This window comes from Dioscorea cayenensis, chromosome 5 (genome assembly GCF_009730915.1).
Source record: "Dioscorea cayenensis subsp. rotundata cultivar TDr96_F1 chromosome 5, TDr96_F1_v2_PseudoChromosome.rev07_lg8_w22 25.fasta, whole genome shotgun sequence".
Taxonomy (NCBI): domain Eukaryota; kingdom Viridiplantae; phylum Streptophyta; class Magnoliopsida; order Dioscoreales; family Dioscoreaceae; genus Dioscorea; species Dioscorea cayenensis.
Window position 1 is genome coordinate 6528547 of NC_052475.1, and position 26267 is coordinate 6554813.

A 26267-nucleotide genomic window follows, 5' to 3' on the forward strand; every position below is an offset into this window, starting at 1 on the left:
CCTAATGAGTGGAAGGTGTATGGGGAAAAAATCAGGTTATCAAAATAAGTTTAGAAATTTAAAATAATTTTTAATATTATTTTGAGGTGAGCAAAAAGAATTTTTCTTCTGCTTTTGACTAGTTCATTAATTATTTCTTTTGCTTTACATGATGGTGGTATGTATTTATTTTCAACAACAAATAGTAACAATACTTTTCCTCATCTTTCATGCCATGATAAGATAACTTTTTGATTTTTTCAAACTTCAAATGCATCTTAAACTATATATATATATATATATATATATATATATATATATATATATATATATATATATATGTGGGTAAACATCACATGTGGACGTTCGTAGAATGTTCGCAGGTGTTAACTTAATTGCTACAGTGAGATATAACGAACGGTTAATGAGTTAATTAGTTTTGATTTAGTTTATCGTTTCGTTGCTGTTAGTCTAGTACTAGAAATAGAGTTAGACAGTTCAGATGTATTCAGTTACTGTGCTCAAATTGATTAAACGGTTCAGATCAAATCAGTGTGCATCTGACTGAAATCCAATGGTTGATAGCAACGTTCGTAGATTTAAAATCTGCGAACGCTCTCAGATGATTCATTCTCTCTATATATATATTAGACTACGACAACTGCGGACGTTATACGAACGTTCACAATTGAGCACATTAAGGGTTGATTAGAGTTCATTAGTTTTACTTTTTGGTTTTTTTAGTTTCTATAGTTTTAGTTAGTGATAAATAACACAACTGTTGAATTAAAATCCAATGGTTGATATGAAAATTTGTAGATTCAAAATCTACAGATGTTTGTAAATAATAGATGCTCTTTCTCTATATATTTGATAAAATGTGGATAAGCCATATGTTAGGTATTTGAACAAATGTGATGTTAATTAACTATCTCAATACACCTATGTTTCAGTTTACGTGAGCTGTGATTGGAGCTAAAATTGGAACCCATCTCTTTTTGCAAGAAATAACATCTTACACAGAGGATTTAATTACCAATAAATTAAGAAGTCAGATAAATTAAAACAAAAAAAAAAATGTGCATAAAATAAAATTCAAGACACCATTTTGCTGTTATTTTTAATGTTGATGGGGAAGTGAATGAGCTTGGATTCCAGCCCTCAATGATACTAAGTAATAAATAATTTTCTATATAGAACTACATTTTTGTAATAAAAATTTTTTTAAAAAAATCATATGCTTTTATGCATATGCTTGAGTAATTAAATAATCAAGTCCCATACTTATTTACTAAAAAAATTAATTGGTTTTCCTTAAAACTCACCTACTACATTATTTCGATTATTTTGTTCACCTTTCATAATCCCAAGGTTTAAATACATAAATTATATACCAAACTGTAGGGTTATTTAAAATTTTAGGGCTACTGTGAAAATCTTCAATAACTAATGATCATTAAGGACCTAATTTTTTAAAAAAAATATTTAAAAAATTATTTTATGCTGTCAGTCAAAGAAGATGTGGACTCAAGAGGTTAAATTTTTTTATAAATCACTCAAGTTTGACCAAATTTCATTTTGCTCACCAATGTTTGGTTTGTTTCTAAATGCTCACTCAAGTTTTTAATCTTTTCACCGACGGGTCACCCGATTGATTAATGTTTTAATCAGCTGACGTGGAGGCTTGATTAACATTTTAATTACTCAAGTGGTTGAACACGTGACATTATGTTGCCACATCATCGGGATGTTGCCACTTCACCGCCCTCTTCATTACAATGACAAACATTTGTCTGGGCTTCTTCATCATCATCGTTTCCACCGCCCGATCGAGCAGCACAATGAGGAAGTGGCTAGCGGCTGTCTGGAGAGTGAAAGAAAATCAACGTTGAAGACGAAGAGGAGTTGTAGCATTAAGAATGTCGGTGAGTTGGGAAATTCGACGAGAGGGTGAAGAAGCTCCGAATCATCGTAAGTGGGTTTAATATCGGTGAAACCCTATCCTTTGAACTCTTCCTAAGGTGCAGTTTTAGCTTGTAGATGTTGTGTTTTAAGTTTAAAAGGTCTAACTGAACTATGCCCCCCTTCCCCACACACCCTATTTGGTTAGGGTTTTCTCAATTTCATAGATTTGAGAATATGCGCTCGAAGCCAATGTGTTTGTTAATTTTTGATGAGGAAAGGAGTTAATTTTTGTTTAGGGTTTGTTAATTTTTTTAGCAAGCCAAAAAGTTTGATTAGTAGTTCAATTGCTAGAAAATATGTATTTAAATTATTGGGAAAGACATGTGTTTTTAACGTTGGGAGCTTAATTATGATTAGGCTTACACAATTGCAAAAGTTTTTCTTCTTTTTAGGTTATTATGAGGTTGTAGTTAAAGTTATGTTTCATTCTTGGTAATTATGGGGTTGGCATGTGGAAATTAGCATCCAAATATGTTTTAGAATAAATCTTGTTTTCCATGATCCAAAAATGTGCCTGGATTTTGATGAAATAAATCAAGTCAATTACTCTATGAAAGAATTCACAGCTATGCCATGAGTTGAATCTCACTTTAATAATTTTTTTAATGATTTTTTTCCGTGAAATTTTTGAGTTGGATAGATGTTCAGTTAATGTCTCCGATTTCTTCAATCAGACTTAGTAGTTCAAGCTTTAATCTTGACCCAAATATCATCTTAAGATTGTTGCTTGATTTTTGGTACATGTTAGATATTGACCTTCATGAATTGATGGTTTGAGAATGCTTTCTTTTTGTAGCATAATTTTTTGGGCTTTGAAAATGTTTTAATTTTGGATTTGTTAAATCAAATTTTTAGGTGCCAATGCAGAACTATTCACAATACGCATGCATTGTATGGTAGATGATATAGAAGCATTTGTTGGGTATGTAGACTACGTATGTGCAGATCAAATATCAAGGCTTGAATTGCTTAGTATGGCCAGAGAATTAAAGTTGGGGGTTGAAAGGTGCAACATATGGTACTTGGATGCCCACAGCGCAAGCAAAAGCCTAAAAGAGATTTCATCTGATCTAGATGCACTGACAATGGCCAATAATGTGGACTCGAGTAGGGAGATTTGTGTGTGCATCAAGAATACCAAAATTAGTGTGGTTCATCAAGGTGCTACAGGTGGCAACGCTTATCAGCAGAATACCACCCATGCAGTTGAGATAGAAGACTCACAGGAAGATTCAGAAGTTCCTGAAGAAGATGATCTGGAGGGCATCCTCATCCTGGGTAACAGTAAGGAAAAAAATATGGAAGAAGAAGTTCATATTCATGACTCAGAATATAGTTATGGTGGGGGCTCAGAAGATGATTGCAGAGATGATGGCCATAATTCACATGACAGTGCAATAGTAGAAGGAGAAGCCCCACAGGTTGACTTTGATGATGAACTCTTCTCTGATCATGGGGATTCTAGTGAGTTATATTCTTGTTCATCAACAGACTCAGAAGAATTAATGCCTTGTAGAACAAAATACTCAGAGTTTAATGAAGAAATTAATATGGGTGATCCCTCGCTTAAGATAGGCATGAAGTTTAGGGATTTTTAAACAATTCAAGGATGCCGTGAAAAAAACTATGGCATTAAGAACAGATTTGTGATGAACTTTAGGCCAAATGATAGCAGAAGATGCAAAGCAACATGCGCAAGAGGGTGTCCTTTTTACTTGTGGGCTTCACTCATGGAGAGAGGTTCCACTACAGTGCAAATTAAATCAGGGTTGATGAAGCATGAATGTGCAAAGGAACATAAGAATAGGCATGTGAGTGCTCCATGGATAGCAAGGAAATATAGGGAACAGTTCAGGGCAGATCCTGCTTGGAAGCTAAGTGGAATAATACAAGTTGTTAGGTTAAATCAGTCAGTTGAAATCAGTAGGCTAACAGCATTCCGGGAAAAATCCATTGCTTTGAGGTTAGTTTTTCTAATTATTGTTATATATTGGTGCAAATCATGTTTTGATTCTTTAATGGTTATGGTCTATTTTTGTAAATCCAGGGAAATAGATGGGGATGAAGAAACACAGATGCAAAGTCTGTATGACTATAGGCTAGAGTTGATGAAAACTCACCCTAGATCAACTATCAAATTCTGATGTGATCAAGGAGTTTTTGAAGCCATGTATGTGTGCCTTGCACCACTGCGGCTTGGTTTTTTGGCTGGATGTAGAAGGATCATCTCTGTTGATGGGTGTTTTCTTAAAGGATTGTATGGAGGCCAGCTCCTTTCAGCTGTAGGTGTGGATGCAAACAACTGTAGTTACCCACTAGCTTGGGCTGTTGTTAACAAAGAGAACAGGATGAACTGGATATGGTTCCTGCAGTTGTTGAGTGAAGATCTCAGTATTGGAAATAGCCATGGTTGGGCCTTTGTCAGTGATAGGCAGAAGGTATGGTTGTAATTATTTTGATTGATGCCATGCTTTTAGTTTCAATTTGTTTTTGCATGTGATGGGTTGCCATAGTTTTTGTATGTTCTGACTGCATTTTGATGTGCAAATTAATTCATGTTTTGCTTTTGATGTTAAATATTCCGGAACAGGTTTTAGTATGATGTATTAATTATTTTTGATGTTCTGCCTATTCTCTGTCTAATTATATTTTGATGTGCAAATTAATTCATGTTCTGCTTTTGATGTTAAATATTCGGAATAGGTTTTTAACATGATGTATTAATTATTTTTTTGATGTTCTCGCCTATGCTCTGCTCTAATTATATTTTTATTGTGCAAATTAATTCATGTGCTGCTTTTGATGTTAAATATTCTGCAACAAGTTTTAGTTTGATGTATTCATTATTTCTGATGTTCTGCCAATGTTCTGTCCTTATATTTGTGATGTAATCATTTTTTTTATGTTTTGTCTATTTTGTGGGGTCTTGGGTGATGGTGTGCCAATTAATTAACATACTTTAGGGTTTAATCAATGCAATAGATGAGTTATTCCCTAATAGTGAACATAGGTTTTGTGTGAGACACATTCACACTAATTTCAGGAAGAAATTTAGGGAGAAGGCACTAAATGACCAGATGTACCTTTGTGCCAAAGCAACCTACCAATCTGCATTTGATAGGGCAATGAACACCCTCAAAGGAATGTCTATAGGGGCTTATGAATATATGAAGAACATAGCTCCTCAAAGATTGGTCTAGAGCATATTTCCAAACACAGCTCAAAATGTGATATTCTATTGAATAACCTATGTGAAGGGTTCAATGACCCATATACTTGAGGCCGTGACAAAGGGTATAGTGTCTATGAATGAAATCATTAGGACCCAATTGATGACAAGGATACAAAAAAGGAGGGATGCCATGAAGTATTGCACAACCCACCATTGCTCAAGGATCATTAAAAAATTGGAGATGTACAAGGAAATGAGTAAATTTTACACACCAACCTGGTCAGGGGGGGCTAAATACCAGGTTGTAGGCCCTGATGGTCAATTTGTGGTAGACAAGGATGATGAGAGTTGTTCATGTAGGGTTTGGCAATTAACAGGACTGCCATGTAGTCATGCGATAGTCGAGTTATATATCACAACAATGGTAGACCCGAAACCTACATACATCCATGCTATAGTGTGAGCACATACCTAGCAACATATGGGCACACCTTAAACCCAACCCATGGCAGAGATTCATGGTCCAAGAGTGACCAAGGACCCATGATACCACCTTTGGCAGTTAACAAGAAGAAGGGTAGGAGGACATTGTTGAGGAGGAAAGAATTTGGTGAGGAAGTCCAAGGCTTCACAAACGGGAAGGTGAGCAAAAAAGGTGCTAAGGTTAGATGTGGCTTGTGTGGTGCCACGTGTCACAACAAGAGACTTCATGCTAATCGTGTGATCTTACCAACTAAATTCATCCAAGTATCTTTATTCAATTAAATTCATGTACATGGCTTATATAAGAATTCAAAACTGCAGTCAAACATGGAAACTGGGATTGGGTGTGGAGATGGATCGGCACGAGACAACTACAAACTAACTACGTGGTACATTTGATTAATTTAATTTATATTTGGATTGTACTTGTGTTCTAATTTTTTTATTTACTCTATTGCAGAGTTACAAATGAAATAGCAAATTCTCATGATGGATCTCATGAACCCTTGTCACAGGTGAGGGAATTTTTAATAGAAGTGCTTTGTAGTTAAACTTGTTTCAACATCCATATATTCTAGTAGGTAATATAAAAATAGTTTCATCGACCCCAAGTTTTTGTTGTAGGTGATTTCCAATCCTCGTAGGGTGACAATTGGGACAAGGGGGAAAAAAATTGGATACCAAGGGAGGTAAAGGAGCAACCGGAGCAAAAGTCAAGGGCCCGGTGAAGGTCAAAGATACTCGATAAGAACACCAATGATGGAGGGGCTACAAAAAAACAGAGAGTTTGGCTTCCATGAAGCTGCCTAAAAGAACAACTTTCCATTAACAATTTTTGGTGGCTGGATAATTCAAATAGCCATGTTTTTGTACCCCATACTGCACTTTTTTTAATTTGCATCGCTAGCCTAAGTTTTTTTGTACTCACTGGTTTATACTCGATTACCATGTATGATGTGTCAATGCTGTGTTTTGTACACAACCCAATGACATATTCTCTCTTTCAAATTTCAATTTGTGAAGTGAATACTTTGTTGTGAATCCCTTTGTAAATATCGCTTTCTTGTGAATGCTTTGTTGTGAATATTGTGCGTAAAATGATTTCTCTTGGATACTTTGTTGTGTTTCAATTTCATGGTTTGTATTCAGGATACTTTGTAGTGAACACAAATAAGTTTCAATATGTGAATGCCTTGTTGTGAATACTTTGTAAAGAATATCGCACATTATTTGATCGGTAAATGCCTTGTTGTGAATTTAATTATTCGGGCTCATGTTCTCAATTGAACTATATTCCCAGCTTGATGTTTAGAAACCTCATCTCCTTCATGTTTGATTAGCTCTTTTCCTGCAGAAAATTTGGTTGTATATAATTTTTTTTTGCAAATTAAGAGGAAATTAATCTTACACTTGTCATATATAATCTGAATAATTAGATTGTGAACTTCTTTAAGAATTAATTCTTCAATGATTTGCACAGCTCTTCTGTATAAACATAGTACTCAAGTTCAACTGGTTACAATGAGTGACTTCACAATAAATTCGACTGGTTACAATGATTGGCCCTAACTAGTTGTCAGATTTAAAAGTAACAAAAAAATTGCAGAGCTTCCATGGATGAATGAAACCAATGAATACTGTGAATTCACAATGAGTGGCCCCAATGGGTTACAATGAGTTACAATGAATTCATCCAAAGCTTCCATGGATGAATGAAACCAATGAGTTCAAAAAGGATCTAATTTTTCAAGAAGACTAGGTCGTCAAACATCCTCTATCCTCCATCAAAGCTCACCTAATATGATTGGGAGGTTCTCGGATATTCTTACGAAGTTGGACGAAGATTATTTGCTTCGCCATGATGAACACCGAAATCCCCGCACCCTCCACCAATCTCACTCGTAGACGGAGGATCGATGAAGAAGGCGGTGAAGTGGCAACATAATGTGACGTGTCCGTCCCACTTGGCAAAGTTGATGCCGCCGATGTGCTCGAGTAGGATCCGACGACCTCCACGTCACCGATTAAAACATTAATCAATCGGGTGACCACGGTGAAAAAGATTAAAAAAATTTGAGTGAGCATTTAGAAACAAACCAAACATTGGTGAGCAAAATGAAATTTGGTCAAACTTGAGTGATTTATAAAAAAATTTAACCGGACTCAAGACTATGAAAACAATCCAAAATTTTAAAGTATAGAGATTTTTATTTAAAAGCATATAAAAAATTAGCCATTTTAATTGGGGCATAAAGAAATGTTAAGTTTTATCAGTACATCCGGCTCCAAAGATCTGCATCTGCTTTATTCATATAGAAAAGGCGTTTGTCGTCTATTATTCAAAAAACTAAAAAAAAAAAAAAAATGTTAAATAAGACCTGCTTGTTTAAATGCATTTTAATAATATTAGATACATTTTTACATTTCAGGTACCATCCACAGTTCCATGCATTAAAAACATCTTAAAAGGCACCAATCTCTTTCCTTACAGACATTACTCTTGATAAAATAATTATTTACAAGATTTAACAATGTCTTCCAAATTTTCATCCAAAGAAATAATAATGAGTTTTTCTCAAATCCAAAATGCAACTATTATCATTATCACCCTTGATTGCAAGCAACAAACAAATCAGTCAGTTTTGTCTGAAATTATTGCATCCAAAAGTTTTTATTTCCATTTCCAGTAAACAAAGACATAGTTTACCAATCATCAGCTCACAACTCTACACATTAAAAGTCTCATTTAGCTTATAAACAAGACAAACCAAGCAATACACAAAATTAATATTACACAGTAACTAACCATATGTATATAAGTATCTTTATCCAGCCACACATGTACTACTACTACTAATGCTTGATCTGAGACAGCATGCAACGAACGTCCTTACTATTAGGCCTTTCCTTGGGATCATCAGCAGTACAGAAACAAGCAATCCTAAGCACCAAAAGCATTTGCTCTTCAAACCCATACCCCATCAACTTAGGATCAATAGCCAAGGTCGGGTTCACAGACGCAACCACATTCCTCATCCACTTCACCAAACTCATCTCCTCTGTTTCCTGAAAGAAATCATCCGAAGGCTGTTTCCCAATAACCAAAATCGCAAGAATCACTCCAAAACTATAAATATCACACTTGTCGGTGAACTTAAGCAGCTGGTGATACTCAGGCGCGATGAACCCAACCGTTCCGGCCACGTTCGACGTGGTCATGTGTGTGTACGCCTCCGGCACTTGTTTAGCCAGCCCAAAATCCCCAATCCGAGCCTCCATGTTGTCATCCAACAATATGTTTCCCGGTTTCAAGTCTCGGTGGATGATTCTCGGGCTATGAAGCATATGCAGGTACTCGAGCCCCGATGCGATGCCGACCGCGATTCGGTGCCGTGCGATCCAGTCTAGCTCGCGCTGTCCCTCGGCCACGTCCTTGAGCACATTGTCAAGACTGCCGTTCTTCATGTACTCATACACCAGCAAGTCACAATCGGGTCGAGGAACATGCGCTAGCAACGGTAAAAGATTCCGGTGCCGGATTTGACCCACGGTTCGAATCTCAGACCGGATTTGGCGTTTGAATTTGTCCAGCACTTTGCTGTTCTCCTCCCCCGCTTCCGCGGCAGCATCCGCGTCTGTGATTTTCATGACTTTTTTTATGGCGATGAATTTACCTGGAACTTCTGGTGTGCGTGGGTCTGGGGGTGGGAGCTGACCTTTATAAACCTGGCCACACCCGCCCGCGCCGATGAGTTCCAGTGTGGCGAGTCCTTCGCCTTTTTCCAAAAAAGCGAGGTCTTCAGCGCGTTTGATTAGAGGACTGTAAATTGATGGGCCGGATGGGTTCCGGTAGCGACCTCGTATGCAATTCATAGTCATACGGAACAGGATGGATAAAGCTAGCCCGGATATAACTCCGGCGATGGAACCTACTATGAATCCGACGATCCAGTTTCTCACTCGTCTCTTGTGGTTTCGGTGGCGGTGGCGTGGTGATGCTGATGGACCTGGAGCTGGAGCTGAATTTGGAGATATAGCTGATTTAGAATGATTCGGAGATTTGGAAGCGTTGTTAGTCTCTGCGAATACATAGCGTTTGGGGAGAAGACTTCGACGTAGACCACCGTAGTAGGGAGTGGATTCACCGTAGAGATCTGGGTTGTTGGAAAGGTCTAGAAAGATGAGGTTGCGGAGAGAGGAGAGGGATTGGGGGATTTGGCCGGAGAAGAGGTTGTCGGAAAGGGAGGCTTGTTCGAGATTGGGGAGGGTGGAGAGGAAATGGATGTCGCCAGTGAAGAGATTAGAGGAGAGGTTGAGGGTGCGGAGGGCGGTGAGAGAGGAGAGGTCGGAAGGGACGGGGCCGGAGAGGCGGTTTCCGCGGAGGTCCAGGGTTTGGAGGTCGGAGAGAAGGGTGAGGGAAGGGGAGAGGATGCCGGAGAGGTGTTGGGATGGGAGATTGACGGCGATGACGCGGTGACGGCGGCAGAGGACGCCGGTGATGGTGCAGGGGTCGGATTGAGAGAGGAGAGGGAGGCCGAGGTCAGAGAGGACGTGGCGGAGGGCCTGCGAGGAGGAGGAGGAGATGGAGATGGTGGCGAAGAGGAGGAGGAGAAGGAGGAGAGTGCCTTGAGATTTGGATTCCATTTTTTTGATCGAATGGAGGAGGAGGGCCGGAGAAGATGGGGAACAGATGAGGAGTAGATATAAAGAATTGGGTTTGGGTTTATGGGAAATTTGGGGTTGAGTTTAAGGGTGTTTTCGGAATGATAATTGACCGACGAGTATTGTTGACTTTGGTAGACTTTTGGATTTACGATCATACCCTTCTGTGGATGGCTTAATTACTTTGTTTTGCCATCAATAATTGAATTTACCTACATGCCCTGTACGCAATGGGACTTGCATTAGGAGAAATTATTAAATTGGTTTATTAGAAGGAACTTTTATATAAAATGCCTTTTGTATTATTTGAATAAATTATGTAAATATACATACTTTTTGAATAGTTATAACAGAAAGAATTAGAAGATTATTATATTATTAAGAAATTAAGTCGATAACATGCTTTCACTTCACAGGTGATTAAATAATTTAAAATGGGCATAAAAATGCATAATAAACTCAATCTTTTATTTAGAAAAAAAATTAAAATACATTCTTTTGTTGTAGTGTATATAAACTTTGAACGGTCAAATATTTTTTTGGTGAGACATAATAATATATATTATATATTACAAAAATAATAGTTAAAAGTAAATTGTTAAAAACGAATGCTGATATATTACTCTGTTGTAATTTTTTTTTTTTATATTTTCTGAAAATTAAGAATTTTGAAGTTATTATTGATAAGTTGGCCGGTCCACACGGGTGGAGAAAAAAAATCGTGGAGAACAAGTTAGATGTATGGGTTGACTGCTGACTTAGTAGGGGCAAGGTTTGTTATCTTAGGGTGGGCCTGTTGTGTGGGTGGAAGTCCAGGTGGGCTCATTTGTATTGACTGAGTCAAACAAGCATGTGGTGCACTGGTGCTTTGATATGGGATTGATCCCCTAAACTTATTGAAATTATAAAGAGGCGTTTTTTATTTTTTGTTTTTGAATTCTTTTTTCTCCAAATACTAATATTGATATCATTTTAATTCCATCTTCTTCCACTTTCCCTCCATTATTGTTACATCTTGTCTTCCATTTGTGAAAAATTCAATCCTTCATTGTGCATTTGTCCAAATAGTGAGAAATATAGCCATACTAGTATAATGCTGTAATTGATAGATCTAAAAATATAGCTATATTAATTTTCATTTGTTTGTGCATCTTATATTAGGATTAATTTGAGTTATTAGAGTTAGTTTATAATTTTTTTTATTTAATTCTATTATTTTCTCATTCATCTCTAGGATTTTTAATATATTTTAGCTTAATTAGGATAATAAACTCACATCCTATTGAATGTTTAATTGTTTCATACAAGAATGAATAGATAACAACCACTTCACAAGCTATGACCTTTTACAGCTGCTTTTGTTTTTTTAATAAAGTTATGGCGTTTGAAAAAAATCACGCAGGTGAAGGAGGTGAATGAGCTCCGGTGATCATCGAATGGACTCCCTACACGGTGATCTCTTGGGTGGTCATGACGGTGGTTTTGGTGGAGCTCATGGAGGGGGTCACGGCGGTAGGAGAAACGGACCACATCGGAGACAACCATTTCATTCTCATGGAGGGGACCTGCGAAAAGCACTTGTGCGTCCCCCAGCTCGAAGTGGCTTTATACGCCAAGGTACTTCCTTCGCAAAAGCAGTGACTCCCCTTAAAGTCCACCTGAGTGATGAGGCTGGAGTCTCGGAGATGGGGACCTCGAAGGAGGTTGTGGAGGAGTTGACCGGTGATTGGATACAAGTGACAAAGAAGAAAACCAATCGAAGTCCTAGCCATGAAAAATCCTCGTCTCCGCCTAGTCATCCCAGCTTGAAGGGAACTAAGCATCCTTATTAGCCTTCAAAGTGCGGCCATTGCCTCAGGACAACACATAAGATGTCAAAATGCCTAGACCTCTTAACTTGCTTACGATGTGGTGGTGCGGGTCATTTGGCAGCCAGTTGTCGAGTGGAACTACCATCACCTCTGTGTAATAGGCTCTCTCGGCCGAAGGCGAGGGAGAGAGACATAATTGAGGCAAGGAAGGAGGTGTCTAAAATGGAATTCTCCCAAGCGGTGGATTGTGCTCACCCCTACCGGATTTCCTTGTCCATCTCTTACTCGCAGGAGACCTTTAGGCTGCGAAAAGATCTTTCAAAGGTGGTGGTACTTGATGTCGTTTTTCGGCCAAAAAAAATGAGCAGATCCTTCTGGAATTTTTGCAGAAAGCCTTAAACACTCCAAGGGTGGACGCTGTTTATGAATAACAGGGGAACTCATACCTTGCTACCCTTTGCAGCGAAGAGGAAGCAGTGAAGGCGAGCAAGATTGGCGAGATAAGTCTACCTTCACGGCTTGGTCAGTGCGTCTTCTCCATTGCCCCATAGACAGCGGACATCGGTTCGGTGGGTACTGCTACAGGGAGAGGGCAAGTCATGCTCATTTGGAACTTACAGCTTCATGCGTGGACTTGGGCAGTGCTGGTGGAGTTACTATGGCCGATCGGTGAACTGGTGGAGATCCTGCAACCAAGCAAGGCTCACAAAGCTTTCCTCTCTGTTTTGGCGCATTACCGGCCTCGTGTCACCCTCCCCCACGAAGTCTCCTTCAGCTTCGAGATGAGGAAATTCATCGTCCTCATAACTGAGAACACGTTACCCTTCCCTATCTTTCGTAAGGACCTTTATAAATTTGTCTACCCGCGGTGAGTTCTACAATGGAGAGATCCAATGCAGTAGTTGAGCAGCAACAGCATCATCATGACAACCTTGTCCTCGTGAATGATAAGAGAGGGAAGGCAGTGTTGGAGTAGAGAGTCAACCTATAACTGGTGAAAAAGAGGAACGATGCACTGGTGTTGGATGTGAGATATTCGCATGGTAATGAAGGTGACTCCTGGTGGCGACCCCGGATGCAACCACGAGGGGGTCATCTAGATATCACCGCTCTTGGGACCTCCTCGGCTTCTCATGATGACCGACAAACCCGACTAGTGAGCACCGCTCCAGGGGACTCCTTGACATCTCAGAACTATCTTCTGACCCGACCAGTGAGTGCTGCTCCCGGGGTCCCTTCGGTACCGCCGATCGAAATGAGGTCCCAGCAGGTGAGCTTAGCTCCCGAGGACATCCTAGGCATGTCGTAGAGGCCAGTTGGAGCCACCGCCAACGTGGTTACTAAGAGCATCGCGCCTCCGGCTTGTTCCTTTGGGCGTACGCTATTATCCGACGGTTGGGAGACAGTGACCATGACTCAGGTTTCCGCGCCAACTATTGGTGGTGCTATCGAACCACCATTGGTTGAGGATGTCGGGAGACAGGGTGGCAGTGGCAGTATGTCTTCGGTTGGCCCGTGCTTTGAGGTTGTTAGAGCACTGACGGACACCAATCCGAATGAGACACCTGGTGACCCCCTGTTGGCTTTACAATCATCCGAGATTAATGTTGACACAAATTGTAATATTTATTCATCTAATATTAATATGGGCCAGGCTCTTACTTTAATCACTCCTAAAGAGATAATTGGACCTATATCCACTGATGATGGGCCTTGTGATGAATCCAATATTATTCAACCAGTAGGGGATCCTTCAGCCTCTTCTCTTCAATGGCATAAGTACACCCCCTTGGGCATGGAAATATTTTGTGATCCTTCAAAACCGCCCTCGAACTATAATCTTCCGCCAAATTTTAATTGGGTCTTAATTCATGGCGTGTGGACCCTAGCCCCGAGAAAATTTTTGAAAGATCTTCAAGCTTGGTCCTCCTTAGAGGAAGACAAAACACATTCCGATCATTTGGAAATTTGGGGTGGTGACAATCATATTGAGGCTATCTCCCCAAATAATGATCACCATGAACTGGATCAAGTTATTGCTACCGAGGCTAGTCAGGATTCCGATGGCTCAGAGTCTGACTTTGGGGAGAAAATTAATCGTTTGCTTCACATTGGGCAATTAGATCAATTTATTGCTAGCGAGGCTAGTCAGGATTCCGATGGCTCAAAGTCTGACTTTCTTCAGCTTCATCATGCAGATATATGTTGTCTCTAGGAATCTAAGCTTAGCTCTATTGATTCCATTACTTGGAAATTGACTGGTGGTCCTCGCTTAGATCAATTTTCTTTTGTCCCTGTGATCGGCTCTGCAGGAGGAATAATCATTGGCTAGAATAATAATCTATTTAATGGAAATTTAAAGTTTAAGGAGACATATAGTCTGACAATTGAATTTACAAATAGAACTTCAAATGCTGTTTGGATGTGCACCACAGTTTATGGTCCAAATGCTAGACATCTTAAGCAAGGTTTCTGGGACGAGATTAAATCTTGCCATTCCTACCCCTTGGTGCCTTGGGTGATTTCTGGGGATTTTAATTCTATCTTTTCCCTTTCTGACAAATTGAATGGAACTTTCAATTGTGAAGACATCTGTTTAGCTCAAGCCCTAATAATGGACAATCTAACCAGATTTGGGTTAAATTAGATCGTTTCTTGGTAAACTCTAGTTGGGTGGAGATGTTCCCTAGGTTTATCCAAAATTGCCTCCCGAGATTAGGGTCAGATCATGTTCCTATTCGACTTAAATCAGGAATCCACATCCCTAAGACTCGCCCCTTTAGCTTTGAACAAGGCTGGTGCTCAGTGGACAATTTCTTAAACCTTATCAAGGAATGGTGGGATAATCCACAACCTGATGGTTGTGGGGCTTTTAAAATTGCTAAAAAAATCATAAAACTTAGAGAGCGACTGAAAATCTGGGTGAAAGTGGACTTTGGATCTATCAAACTAAAAAAATGGCGCTATTTCAAGACATTGGTTTGCTTGATGCTGCCAAGGAGTCCCGAGAACTAATGGAAGAAGAATTTAGAAAAGACAATGAATTACGATCGGAGATGTTCATTATTCTTAAGCAGGAGGAGGTATACTGGAAGCAAAGGGCCAGAGTCACTTGGCTCAAAGAAGGCGATGAGAATATAAGCTATTTGCACTTTGTGGCCAATGGTCGTAAGAATCAAAATTTCATTCCTTGGGTCTGGCATGAGGATCAAAGAGTTGATGATATTGGAAGGATGGGTGACTCCTTCATCTCCTACTATAAAGACCTCTTTGGCTCAGCCAAGGAACAACACTTCCAAATCAATTGGCCTAACCTTCTAGGCCCTAAAGCCCATAATGACTTGACAATGCTAGATGCCCCGTTCACTCTTGACAAAATTAAGGTGGCAGTTTTTGGGATGAAAGCGGAGAAAGACCCAAGACCAGATGGTTTTCCAATTTTTTTCTTTCTAAAATTCTGGGGAATCGTCAAAGTTGATATCTTTAAGCTTTGTGATGACTTATTTTTAGGGAAAGCTAATCTCGAAAGAATTAATTGGGCGAGCATTGCCTTAATCCCAAAATGCCAAACTCCAAAAAATCCTTCTCATTTTTCATCCCATTAGCTTAATTAATTCGACTCTGAAGATTGCGTCAAAAGTCCTAGCCAACAGACTCAATCGTCATATTGATATGTTGGTTGACTTGACACAATCAGCTTTCATTAAGGGCCGATGCATTATTGATAATATTATAACTGCTCAAGAGCTTATTTTCTTTATGCAAAAGCATCGCCTTCCAGGATTGCTCCTGAAAGTGGATTTCGCAAAAGCTTTTGACACTGTTGATTGGAAATTCCTCCTTGATCTGCTTAGGGCTCGGGGTTTTAGCTCAAAGTGGACTGGGTGGATTGATTCCATTTTCTCGAGCTCTAAAGCATCCTTTCTTATCAATGGTATCCAATATGGGTATGTGCGTTACCCTAGGGGCCTTAGACAGGGAGATTCTCTCTCACATTCTTGTTTGTCCTTGTGATGGATGTTCTTAGCACCATGTTTAACAATGTCGTAGCCTCAAGGATCCTTCATGGTATTGCACTTAGGGACCAAGGCGAAAGAGTATGCCACCTTCAATTTACGGATGACCTTCTAGTTATGATGACGGGGGGAGGGGAGGACCTACTCATTATCAAGCTAATCCTCTATTTATTTGAGGGCCTCTCGGGACTTAAAGTCAATTTCAGCAAGACTTGTCTTTACTCGACTCAGAAAAATATTGAGCTACCGGCTCATTTGACTAACTCATTGCATTGTAGTAAGGGCACTCTGCCTCTAACCTATTTGGGTGTACCAATCTCAGGTGGTTGTCCAAGGAGACAAGATTGAGAAATCTTAATAAACAAAGTCCGTCATAGGTTAGATGCTTGGAAGTCCAAACTACTCTCTCTTGGGGGACGCCTAACTCTCTTGAACTCCGTGCTCTCTGTTGTCCCAACATATTGGATGTCAATCTTTAAGTTGCCTTGTTGGGTAACCAAATCTATTGATGCCATTCGCCGAGACTTTCTCTAGTTGGGCTCTGATTGCTAGCATTCGAAAATGAGATTAGTCAGATGGTCGAGGATCTACAGGGTGGTGAAACCTCAGGCAATGGCAAGAAACCTATAGAGGAACAACCCAACATTGGCTTCTTATCCCTTAGTCAAGGCTCTGTGAGTGGATGTTGTTTTAAAAGAAAAAATAAAATTTGTTGAAGTTCTTCTTTAACTATTTATTACAATACTATTTCCAAATAAACTTCCTATATCACTATAACTGAGTAGGAATGCCTATATCATGATTTTACACCGATTCTATAATTCATTTTATGAGTGTGCTTATAATTTAATGTTTTGATCTTTTGTGTGCCATTGCCAATTTTGCGCAATTTAAATGTGTCCTAAGATATATAAATGTTAACTTAGATTGTATTCTTGCAAATGGTATTATACATTGTGCTTTTAACACTAGAATCATGTTTTATTGGTGATATTTGTCACAATTGGTCGTATTGGAGGTTCCTCATGGATTGGCCTATAAAGAGGTGGTGTAAGTAGATATCATCCCTGCTTAGGAAGCGTGGAGAGAGCCTGATAGAGAATTAGAAGGATTCCTCTTTGTAACTTGAGACACCGTGGCTCACCACATGGGTGAACTCAGTGAGCAACGCCAAGGCGGGCTTAAATATTATTTTTGCATGTGTACATATAACCAGGCCTTGGCAGACCCAGACTTAATTGCGCCCACATTTAAGGCTAAGATGATTTTTGGCTTACCCTCCTTGGATTTATGTTTCGTTCACTATAAATTTTATTTGCTAAATCTTCATGTTTAAAATTTCTTATATGTTATATTTCTTATGTTCGTTGCAAAGCAAAGCTTGCAAAATTTAAATTCATGGTTTAGCATTTTCTTTTCCTTAAACTCATGTTGACATTGATTTATTTTATCCACTCACGGGGTAAACAAGTTACTTATTACCACTTCCATTATCATTCTTTAGGTTAACCCCAAATTTCTATCCCATATCCCAAATTTGATTCTGTAAATTATATTCCAACCACAAACACCAAATTTTACTCCAAAAAGAATATTCACAAAATATTCCTTCTACATCCTTTTTTATATTATTATTACTATTTAGTTTCATAAATTTATCATAAATTAATTTAATTAATAATTTATTATTAATTAAGTAATTAATTGCATACAAATTAATATTGTAGGTATATAATGACTACTTATAATTACATTAATGAATTGTTAACTTTATAATTTTAATTACAATAAGTATAAAAATTAAAAAAATGACTAAAAAATTAATATCATGTGTGACCCCAAATTTGGGGTTACAACCATACCCGGCCCAACTTGATTCCACACGAGTTTGACGGGAAAAACCCAACTAATATAAAGCTGGTGCAGATGCGGGTGCAGGTATGGGAATCCTAATACCCGACCAGAACCCGAACCCGAACTCGAACCTGACCCGAAATTCAATGAACAAATATACCCAATTATATATATTCAATTTTTCTTTGTTAGGGTTTTTTTAAATTCCTACTCTATGGTGTTGAATTTGTCTATTTTGTGTTGCTTTGAATGTTTATTTTCAATTTCTACTCTACGGTGTTCATTCAAACATAAACACTTTGAATGTCTATTTTGTGTTGCTTTGAATATTCATTTTTAATTTTACTTGGTATTTTAACTTTATTTTAAATATTTTTAAATAGGGTACCCGATTACCCATTCGGGTGCGGGTGTGGGTCGGGGTTTTGAAAACCTGCCAAGTTTGGATTCAGGTATGAGGGCGGGGTAGCAGGTGTGGGTGCGAGTATGGCAATACCCGCACCCGCCCTGACCCATTGCCATCCCTAGTCACAATAGGTGTCATCCTATTCCAACCCCCAAATTAGGATTTGGGTCATGCATTGGAGATGAGCTTAGCTCTTGATGCACCCTGGGCAACATTGTGTTGTGTACCTTCAGTTTGCTTGGACATCTCTTGTGCTTTCTAGGTCCAAGTGTTGCATTTATTATCTGTATGTAGTGTCATTGATCCACTAATGTGTAGACCATCAGAGTTTTTTTAATACTATTTGTGGAATTGTTACTACATTGTTATGTATTTTTTACGTGTTTTAAACCTTACAACTATTGTTCAGGTCTATATTTCCTTTTTGTTATATTGTGAATAGGATTCTTCCACCTTAGGTTGTCTCCAAGTTAGGTAGATGCATACATCATGTGATTTGATTTGATGTGGCAATTGTTACATACTCGATTGTAGGTTAGGGCATGACACCAGGGATGGAAACTCCATCAAATTGATTTTGCAAAAAACTAATAAGAACACTATAATGAGCACATACTAATTGCTCATGTTCTTATTCCAATTGTTGAACTCTTTGTTCCATTTGATGGTATTTTTTAGCAAGCTCATCTCCTTGGCTGGTTGATGTAGTAAAGATGCTGCTACTTGTATAACAATAATAGCTCTTAGGCGTGGGCCTCATCTAAGTCCTTTCACTAGCCCATACCTTTCTTCCAATCACTTAAGTCAAAATTTTAGCTTCAACTATGTGTGCATCTTCATCCATTCCTTGATATTTGGCTAACATTTCATTAGCCCTTTATTGTATTCATATAAAAGATATTGAATAGAAATTATATTTTGAAGGAAATAACAAAAAAATGAAATATTGGAAATACAATTGTTACCATAATTTGCTCTGTTTCTACATTCACATGGAATCCATTTGTTTATTTTTATTTTTGGTGTGTGCTGCTATGAAAAATTCAAATGATCCTACTTTTACTCCAGTACAAAGCTCCTATAAGTAATTAAATACAAACTACTTCCAATCACAATATAACATATAGAAATCATCTGCAACAATCAGATTAACACAAACACCACCACCACCGCCACCTCCACTACCACCAACGATAACAATAATAATAATAATATTAATAATATAATTAACAAGGATTGTGTTTGCAAGTTGCTTACCATATCTTTTTATTTTCTTGCAAAACTCTTTGATCCAAAAGTATTTGAATGTTTTTGTTGCTTTCTACATACAACCAACTTTTTTTGTATCCCTGCAAAAAGGCATATAATAAATGATAAAATATAATATTAGCTCCTATTAAAATAAGAAAAACATCTATTATGACCTCTCCTTTCCTCGAATACTAAAAAACAACTAGATGTTCCCATTACCATCGAATGGTTCCATCAGGATGCTTGTCCTTGTTTGGTTATGGTCTACCTTCTCTTTTAAAATGGTGTTTCTTCAAGTCATGTTTATAGTCCCTCCACTTCTTCCTAAAGACTTCAGCACATACCTTCTTGGAATTTCGAGGGTGAACTGTAACTATTTATGAACATTATAGAAAATCTATGATTAATAATATAAGTCAAATAACATTTTTGTCATTATAATAAAAACATTTAGGCTTAACAATGAGTGTTTAACTCAACAAATTTCAATAACTCCTTCAACATTTTTGCCACTTTATGCCAAGTCTTATAATGAAGGCCAAGCTGTTGAGCAAATCAGGCAAGCATGCCTAAACATCATGCCAATAATTGGGCTTCAGAGCCAATTGGCTACCCTAGATGGTTGCCACTTACCAAAGCCTTCTCTTTAGGAGGTAACAACCACAACTCCTCTAAAGTAGTTGGGCCTTTCTTTGCTCGCCGTCTAATGTTGTCAGCTACGATTATTAACACATCCATAAAACAATTTATAATACTTTTGCTAAATTATGGAAAAATTATATTTTAAATTCAAGATTTTAAGTTACCTGTATTTAAGTTAACTACTTCATTGATTGTGATTTAAATCACTCGACAATGTTGAAATCGAGCCATGGGGATGAACATTGGGTAATGGTGCAGATCTGTTGGAATTGCAAGGGTTGTTCATTGTAGTGTTTACATTATCATCATTTGTAGTAGCATTGTTTGTGCCCACCCCAGACAAGACTAGTTTCATGTGTTTCAAATTTAATTTCAGCAGTTTTTGTTTCATCTACATCATAGTGAAGACAAACATACATAAGAAGACCTGTGAGAATTTTACATCTAATATAACTATCAATGAATGTTCTCTTGACTTTGTTTGAATGTATGGAAGAAATAGTAGTGGCAATATTAAGTGAACGTATGTTCTTTAAAGGTTACCTTTATCCTGCTAAAGATTTTGATTGTTCTCTTGGCTTTGTGAATGATTTTTGTGGTTTTATAGCTGATCAAGGTTACCTTTATCTTGTGAAAGAACCCATATTATCAAATCACATAAAACCAATATAGATGAAATGCAAATCCTAGTGTTGAATTATATAAAGAAACAAAACATTAAAATAACACAAATGGAGATCATCTTCAAATTAATTAAGAGATGAGCCATTTTAAAGTTTTTTATTTGAGGACAAATATATTAAAATGTTAGTGGTTAAGGATGACAATTGGACTTAGACCCAATGGGTACCCGCAAAAAATACAAATGATGTGTAGGGTAATTATCTGTTTTTTGGTTTGGGTTTAGCTATGGGTAAATAGCAGGAAAATTATATAGGTATGGGTATGAGTATCTATACCTATTTCCCTGCACATTATATGTGTGTGTGTGTGTGTGTGTGTGTGTGTGTGTTTATTTTTGTATTTAAAAACTTAGAATGGGGGTTTGTGTGAGAAAAACCAATGAAAATGGGTTGTTAAAGTAGAAATGTATTATTTAAAATTAGTGAATGACTAAGATTTACCTTATTTGGTAAGGAAACCCTAGATCTTGTTATGTTGTATTTTTTATTGGTGTGATTGGAACAAAACAAATATTTTGACTTGAAAGATAAATAGTTGCAAAATTTTGGAGACTCTGATTACGATGATAAGGTAAAAAAAAACTTAATTATTTGTGTTAGTTTAACTCTACAATATATAACTAATTATTGTTACTATATCTTTTTGGGCAGATCATGGAGAGTGATAGCATTGGACTTGCAATTCAATAAATTAACTATGTTGGAGGTTGTTTTAGTATTTTATTATTTTGCAAAAAATATTATATTATGTTTTAATTTGGTATCTTAGGTTATTATGTTTGACTATAGTAATTTAGTTGAATGTTTCTAATTATAATTTTGTGCATTATTTGATATATTTTTAATGAATGTTTTTTATTTTATAATGGTATTTACATTTTATTAATTCGTAAGAAAAAAATGTTACAGCAAATCATATTTCTGTTAACTAAAATGCTAGTAATGGGGACGGTATGGGGAAGTGGGGTAATAGGATGGGGATTAAAGTTGTTATTTAAAGGGTATGGGGACCGGTATGGGTAATTTTTAAAATGTGGGTATGGGGATGTGTAATATAGTATTCTACCCAAACCCTACCCATTGTCATCCCCTATCAGTAATTACTCTTTTATAAAGATGGCAATCGGATCTAGACCCAATAGGTAAGGTACCCGCAAAAAATACCCATGATAGATAGGGTAAATACCCTCTAAATGGGTTTGGGTTTGGGTCTGGGTAAATACCCACAAAATTGTATGGGTATGGGTATGTGTCACACCGACCCCTTTTACCGAGGTAAATGTGGCACCCATCAGTTAAAAATCCATTTTAAATGAAAAACTAACACACCTGAAAAACCAAATCAGACATACAAAACACGATTAACAACTTTACACGGCTACATGTTCCAATACACGGATACAATAAGCACAATTACTCCAACATGAGGGTACACCCGCTACAAAATCACGACACCAACAGTAGAAAGAAAAGGGACCCACTATAACCCTGAACTCAGCCTTGACTGGCTCTATACTCGCATAGACAATCTAGTGGGTCTTGCTCCTGCAACTACAGCACATTCAGTTGGTCGATAGTGACTCAATAATTTCAAATAATTAAATATAGCGTATAAAATATATAAAGATCAAAATTTCCCAAATAACTTCCAAACTTTCACAAAGACCAGAATTTTGGCAAAAATACAACTTTAAAGATCTTTTAAAACATAAATTCAACATAAAATCAACATCAAATCAATTTTCTCAAAAAATACAAATTTTTGTGAGAGATTGCTTTCCTAAGAGTGACAGTTGGGCTTTACCCCCTCATTACAATCCAAAATAACAGGTAAAGTAAAATACACTCTCAAATCATCGGCCGAAAAACACTTCCCGACGTAGCCGCCGTCGCGGCTAGGTTGAGAGCCGCCAAAAACACAACTTTAATATAACACTACAAAAGGAACGCAACATGGTCTAGAAACCTCTCTAAACCTTCGCCATGGCAGTGCTAGGTTCAGAGCCGTCAAGGAACTCATGTCCTTAACGTTAACCCATCGGTCAACCGTGTGGTGACCCCAGCTTCCCGATGAACATCCAGTTAGGGCTCTACACTCCCACCTGAATAGGACCAATAAGTCTGCTGGTCTTCCACGCCACCTCAACAGGCTGGCCGTGAAAACCACCTACTGCAGTAGGATGTCACCAACCAAATAAATACAAGCATGCATCTCATAACAAGGAGTCCATAACCAGGACAAAAATCAATATCCAAAATATCTGCCATTTCCCCACGGAAATGGTAAACACAATCATATCTAAAGATTTTAACATAAATCAACGCACAATTTACAAATCAAGTAACAATCCGAAAATCCTTACCTTTGAACAATAATGCTTTCCAAGTATAAAACATACGTAAATAACTCATTCCAATTCCATTAAAGTCTCAATGCAAGTGTAATAACTAATAAAACTTTACTTAAGAAATATAAAATAATTATAGGCATTCTCTTAGAAGAATTGTGCATAATTAATCCCACAGTTGAAACTACATATGATTGTCAAAACCAGATATACTAATACGATTGCTATGGCATACTGCAAATAAATATAAGTATCTTTTAACAATAAAAATTGTTAAACAATATAAAATGAAATAATTAAACAATTATTTCAAATAGCAGCCATTTAAATAACTATTTCAAAATAATAGCAATTAACCAATTATTCAAAAACAGTAGCCACTACCAACTCACCTGGTCTCCTTTGGGCTTCTAGCTAGACCTAGAACTCCTTCCCAAGCTTGAACAACACCTAACAGGAGAACGTAATAAAAATAAATGAAATGCAGCCTAATAACAAAATTGAACCCAAAAGAAAGTATAAGAAACAAATAACTGACTCTCTAATTGGGCCCACTCACTCTAATTGGTTCAAACCCGACCTAGCATAATCAAACTAGTCTCCAATTGCACTTAAACCAACTCAATTTGGGCTAAACCATTCTGAACCAACATGAACCAACCCCAATTCCACTGAACCAAGTTTAATTTCCCCAACCAACATTGAACCAATTCTATTTGTTATACAAAACCTCTTGAACCATCTTGGTTCAATTGAACCCAATTCTCCTCAATTTGGTTCAGCCTAAAGTTATTAGCCCAAAACTGGGCAAGCCCAAATCAACTAAACTCAATCAACTCACTACCACTTGGTTTGATCCAACCAAACATCTCAATCAACTCTATTTCAATTATCATCATCATCACCATCTTAATAATTATCATGATCAACTTAACCATCATCATCATCATCAACTTAATCACCCAAACAAAACCTAATCTTAGTGGTACAGTAATCTACTGGAAATCAGGCAAATGCCTCCACCATTCCAAGCAATTTCATCTCAAAATACAAAGGTTTTTCAACACAAAATCCTCTCATAACAACAAATTCTTCATCCTCATCAATATTTCTTCAAATCCATCATCTTCTTCTTCATTAAATCAATCACACTTAATCATCATCAAAACAAACCTTAATCCCAGTTGCTATAGTAACGCTACAGTAAAACCGAGAATTCATCCTCCATTTCAAGCAAAATCCCACTCCAATACAATGGATTTTCCACACAAAATCATGTTATAACAATGAGCCTTCATCCTCTCTATCAACCCTTCTTCCAATCCATCATCTTCTTCATCAACCAACCACACATACATACATACATCCAAACACGCACACAACCACATAAACCATTAAAATCCTTACCAAGCAAGGTCATCCCTCCGGCGAGCTTCCTCCGACCATCTCCAAGCCTCTCTATTCATTTCCTTTCTCTCATCTCATCTTATCTTCTCTTTCTTTTTTCCCCCTCTTGGGATACTGTAACAGCAATGAAGAAGAAGAAGAAAAGCCACACAAAAGCTAGAACTTACCAAACTTATCTCTTAACTTAAATGTTTGCCAAAATTCACTGTCAGTCCTTGAAAATAAAATTTTTTATACAAGCAAGGTCATCCATTTGGAGAGCTCCCTCCGACCATCTCCAAGCCTCTCTATTCATTTCCTTTCTCTCATCTCATCTCTTCTTTCTTTTTTTCCTCCTCTCGGGATACTGTAGCAGCAATGATGAAGAAGAAGAAGAAGAAGAAGAAAAGCCACACAAAAGGCAGAACTTTCCAAACCTATCTCTTAACTTAAATGTCTGCCAAAATTCACTGTCAGTCCCAAAAATAAATTTTTTTACAAAAAGGTCCTTGAAAAGTCACCAATGATCCCTGAATCTAACATATTATTTCCAAAGGGTTCTTACAAACTGTCCAACGGTCCCTGGATTATAACACAGTATTTGCAAAAGGTTCTTGCAACCTTTCCTTCCAGTCCTTGGTTTCCAAGAAACACTTCATGTGAAACCTTTTTAATCAAAAATTTTCTAGAAACTTTCACACTTAGGTCCTTGTTCTTTCCACTTGGTGTTTCTCAACAAAAATTGCTCAGCAGGAAAATCTGACTATAACTGTGATAATACCCTAAATATACTTTATTATTGCAGGTATCCAAAGGTTTAGGGTATTACAGTATGGGTATAAGTACTATAGTACCCACACCCAATTACTGCACATCATATAGATATATAAATATTTGTTTATTTACTTATTTAAAACTTAGAACGGTTTGAAATTATATTGGAGAGGGGTGGGGGGTTGTGTGAGAAACACCAATCAAAATAGACCATAAAAGTAGAAATTTATCAAATGAACAACTAAGATTAGAAATGTATCCCTTACAAGTAAGGAATGACTAAGGTTTATCCCTAATTTAGGAGAGAAACCCTAGATCTCAAATGGCATTGCCTCATTTTCCAAGGAGGGAACTCTCATACCACAATCATTTCCCCCATCTTAATATTGGTAATTTTTTAGTGGTTATGACTCATTTGATACACAATCAAAGTTTGAGTTAGATTTGTACATGGAAGAGAAGGACTTGCCTTCGAGTGGTACCTTTGATATTCTTGGATTGTGGAAAACAAATGGGTTCAAGTATCTAATATTGCAGAAAATTGCTAAGGATATATTGGTTATCCCAATTTCAATTGTTGCTTCATAATATGCATTTAGCATAGGAGGTAGGTTGTTAAGTCCTCATTGTTTAAGGCTTCCTGAAAATACTTTGGAGGCACTTATGTGTGCACAAAGTTGGTTGAAACATGAAAAGGAGGTAACAAATATTACGTTGTTTATTTATTCAATTAAATTTGATGTTTGTTACTTTTGATTGGATAGTCTAATTCTTAATTTTTCTTGTTACATTGTAGTTTCTATTGGTGTTATAGGATCAAAACAATATTTTTACA

The 26267-nt window shown here is 37.4% G+C and overlaps 2 protein-coding genes across 2 annotated transcripts; one reads left to right on the plus strand and one right to left on the minus strand.

The window, feature by feature from the left end:
• Positions 1–8244: 8244 nt before the first annotated feature.
• On the minus strand, positions 8245–10295 carry LOC120261586 (leucine-rich repeat receptor-like serine/threonine/tyrosine-protein kinase SOBIR1). The gene has a single exon (XM_039269527.1). It carries the CDS (start codon positions 10241–10243, stop codon positions 8453–8455), a length of 1791 nt encoding a protein of 596 aa, XP_039125461.1. The 5' UTR covers positions 10244–10295; the 3' UTR covers positions 8245–8452.
• A 4734-nt stretch (positions 10296–15029) lies between these two features.
• LOC120259927 lies at positions 15030–26020 on the plus strand. The gene is made up of 3 exons (XM_039267384.1): positions 15030–15501; positions 15770–16019; positions 25834–26020. The coding sequence occupies exons 1-3, from the start codon at positions 15030–15032 to the stop codon at positions 26018–26020; spliced, it is 909 nt and encodes a 302-aa protein (XP_039123318.1).
• The last annotated feature ends 247 nt before the right edge of the window (positions 26021–26267 follow it).

Bases quoted from the DNA above. Each gene is read 5' to 3' on its own strand.
- LOC120261586 (XM_039269527.1), bottom strand. From the start codon at position 10,243: ATGGAATCCAAATCTCAAGGCACTCTCCTCCTTCTCCTCCTCCTCTTC.
- LOC120259927 (XM_039267384.1), top strand. From the start codon at position 15,030: ATGGCGCTATTTCAAGACATTGGTTTGCTTGATGCTGCCAAGGAGTCC. The intron at 15,502-15,769 runs GTTTTCCAATTT...TGACACAATCAG, and splicing joins GAAAGACCCAAGACCAGATG to CTTTCATTAAGGGCCGATGC. The intron at 16,020-25,833 runs GTATGTGCGTTA...GTAATTTTTTAG, and splicing joins ATCAATGGTATCCAATATGG to TGGTTATGACTCATTTGATA.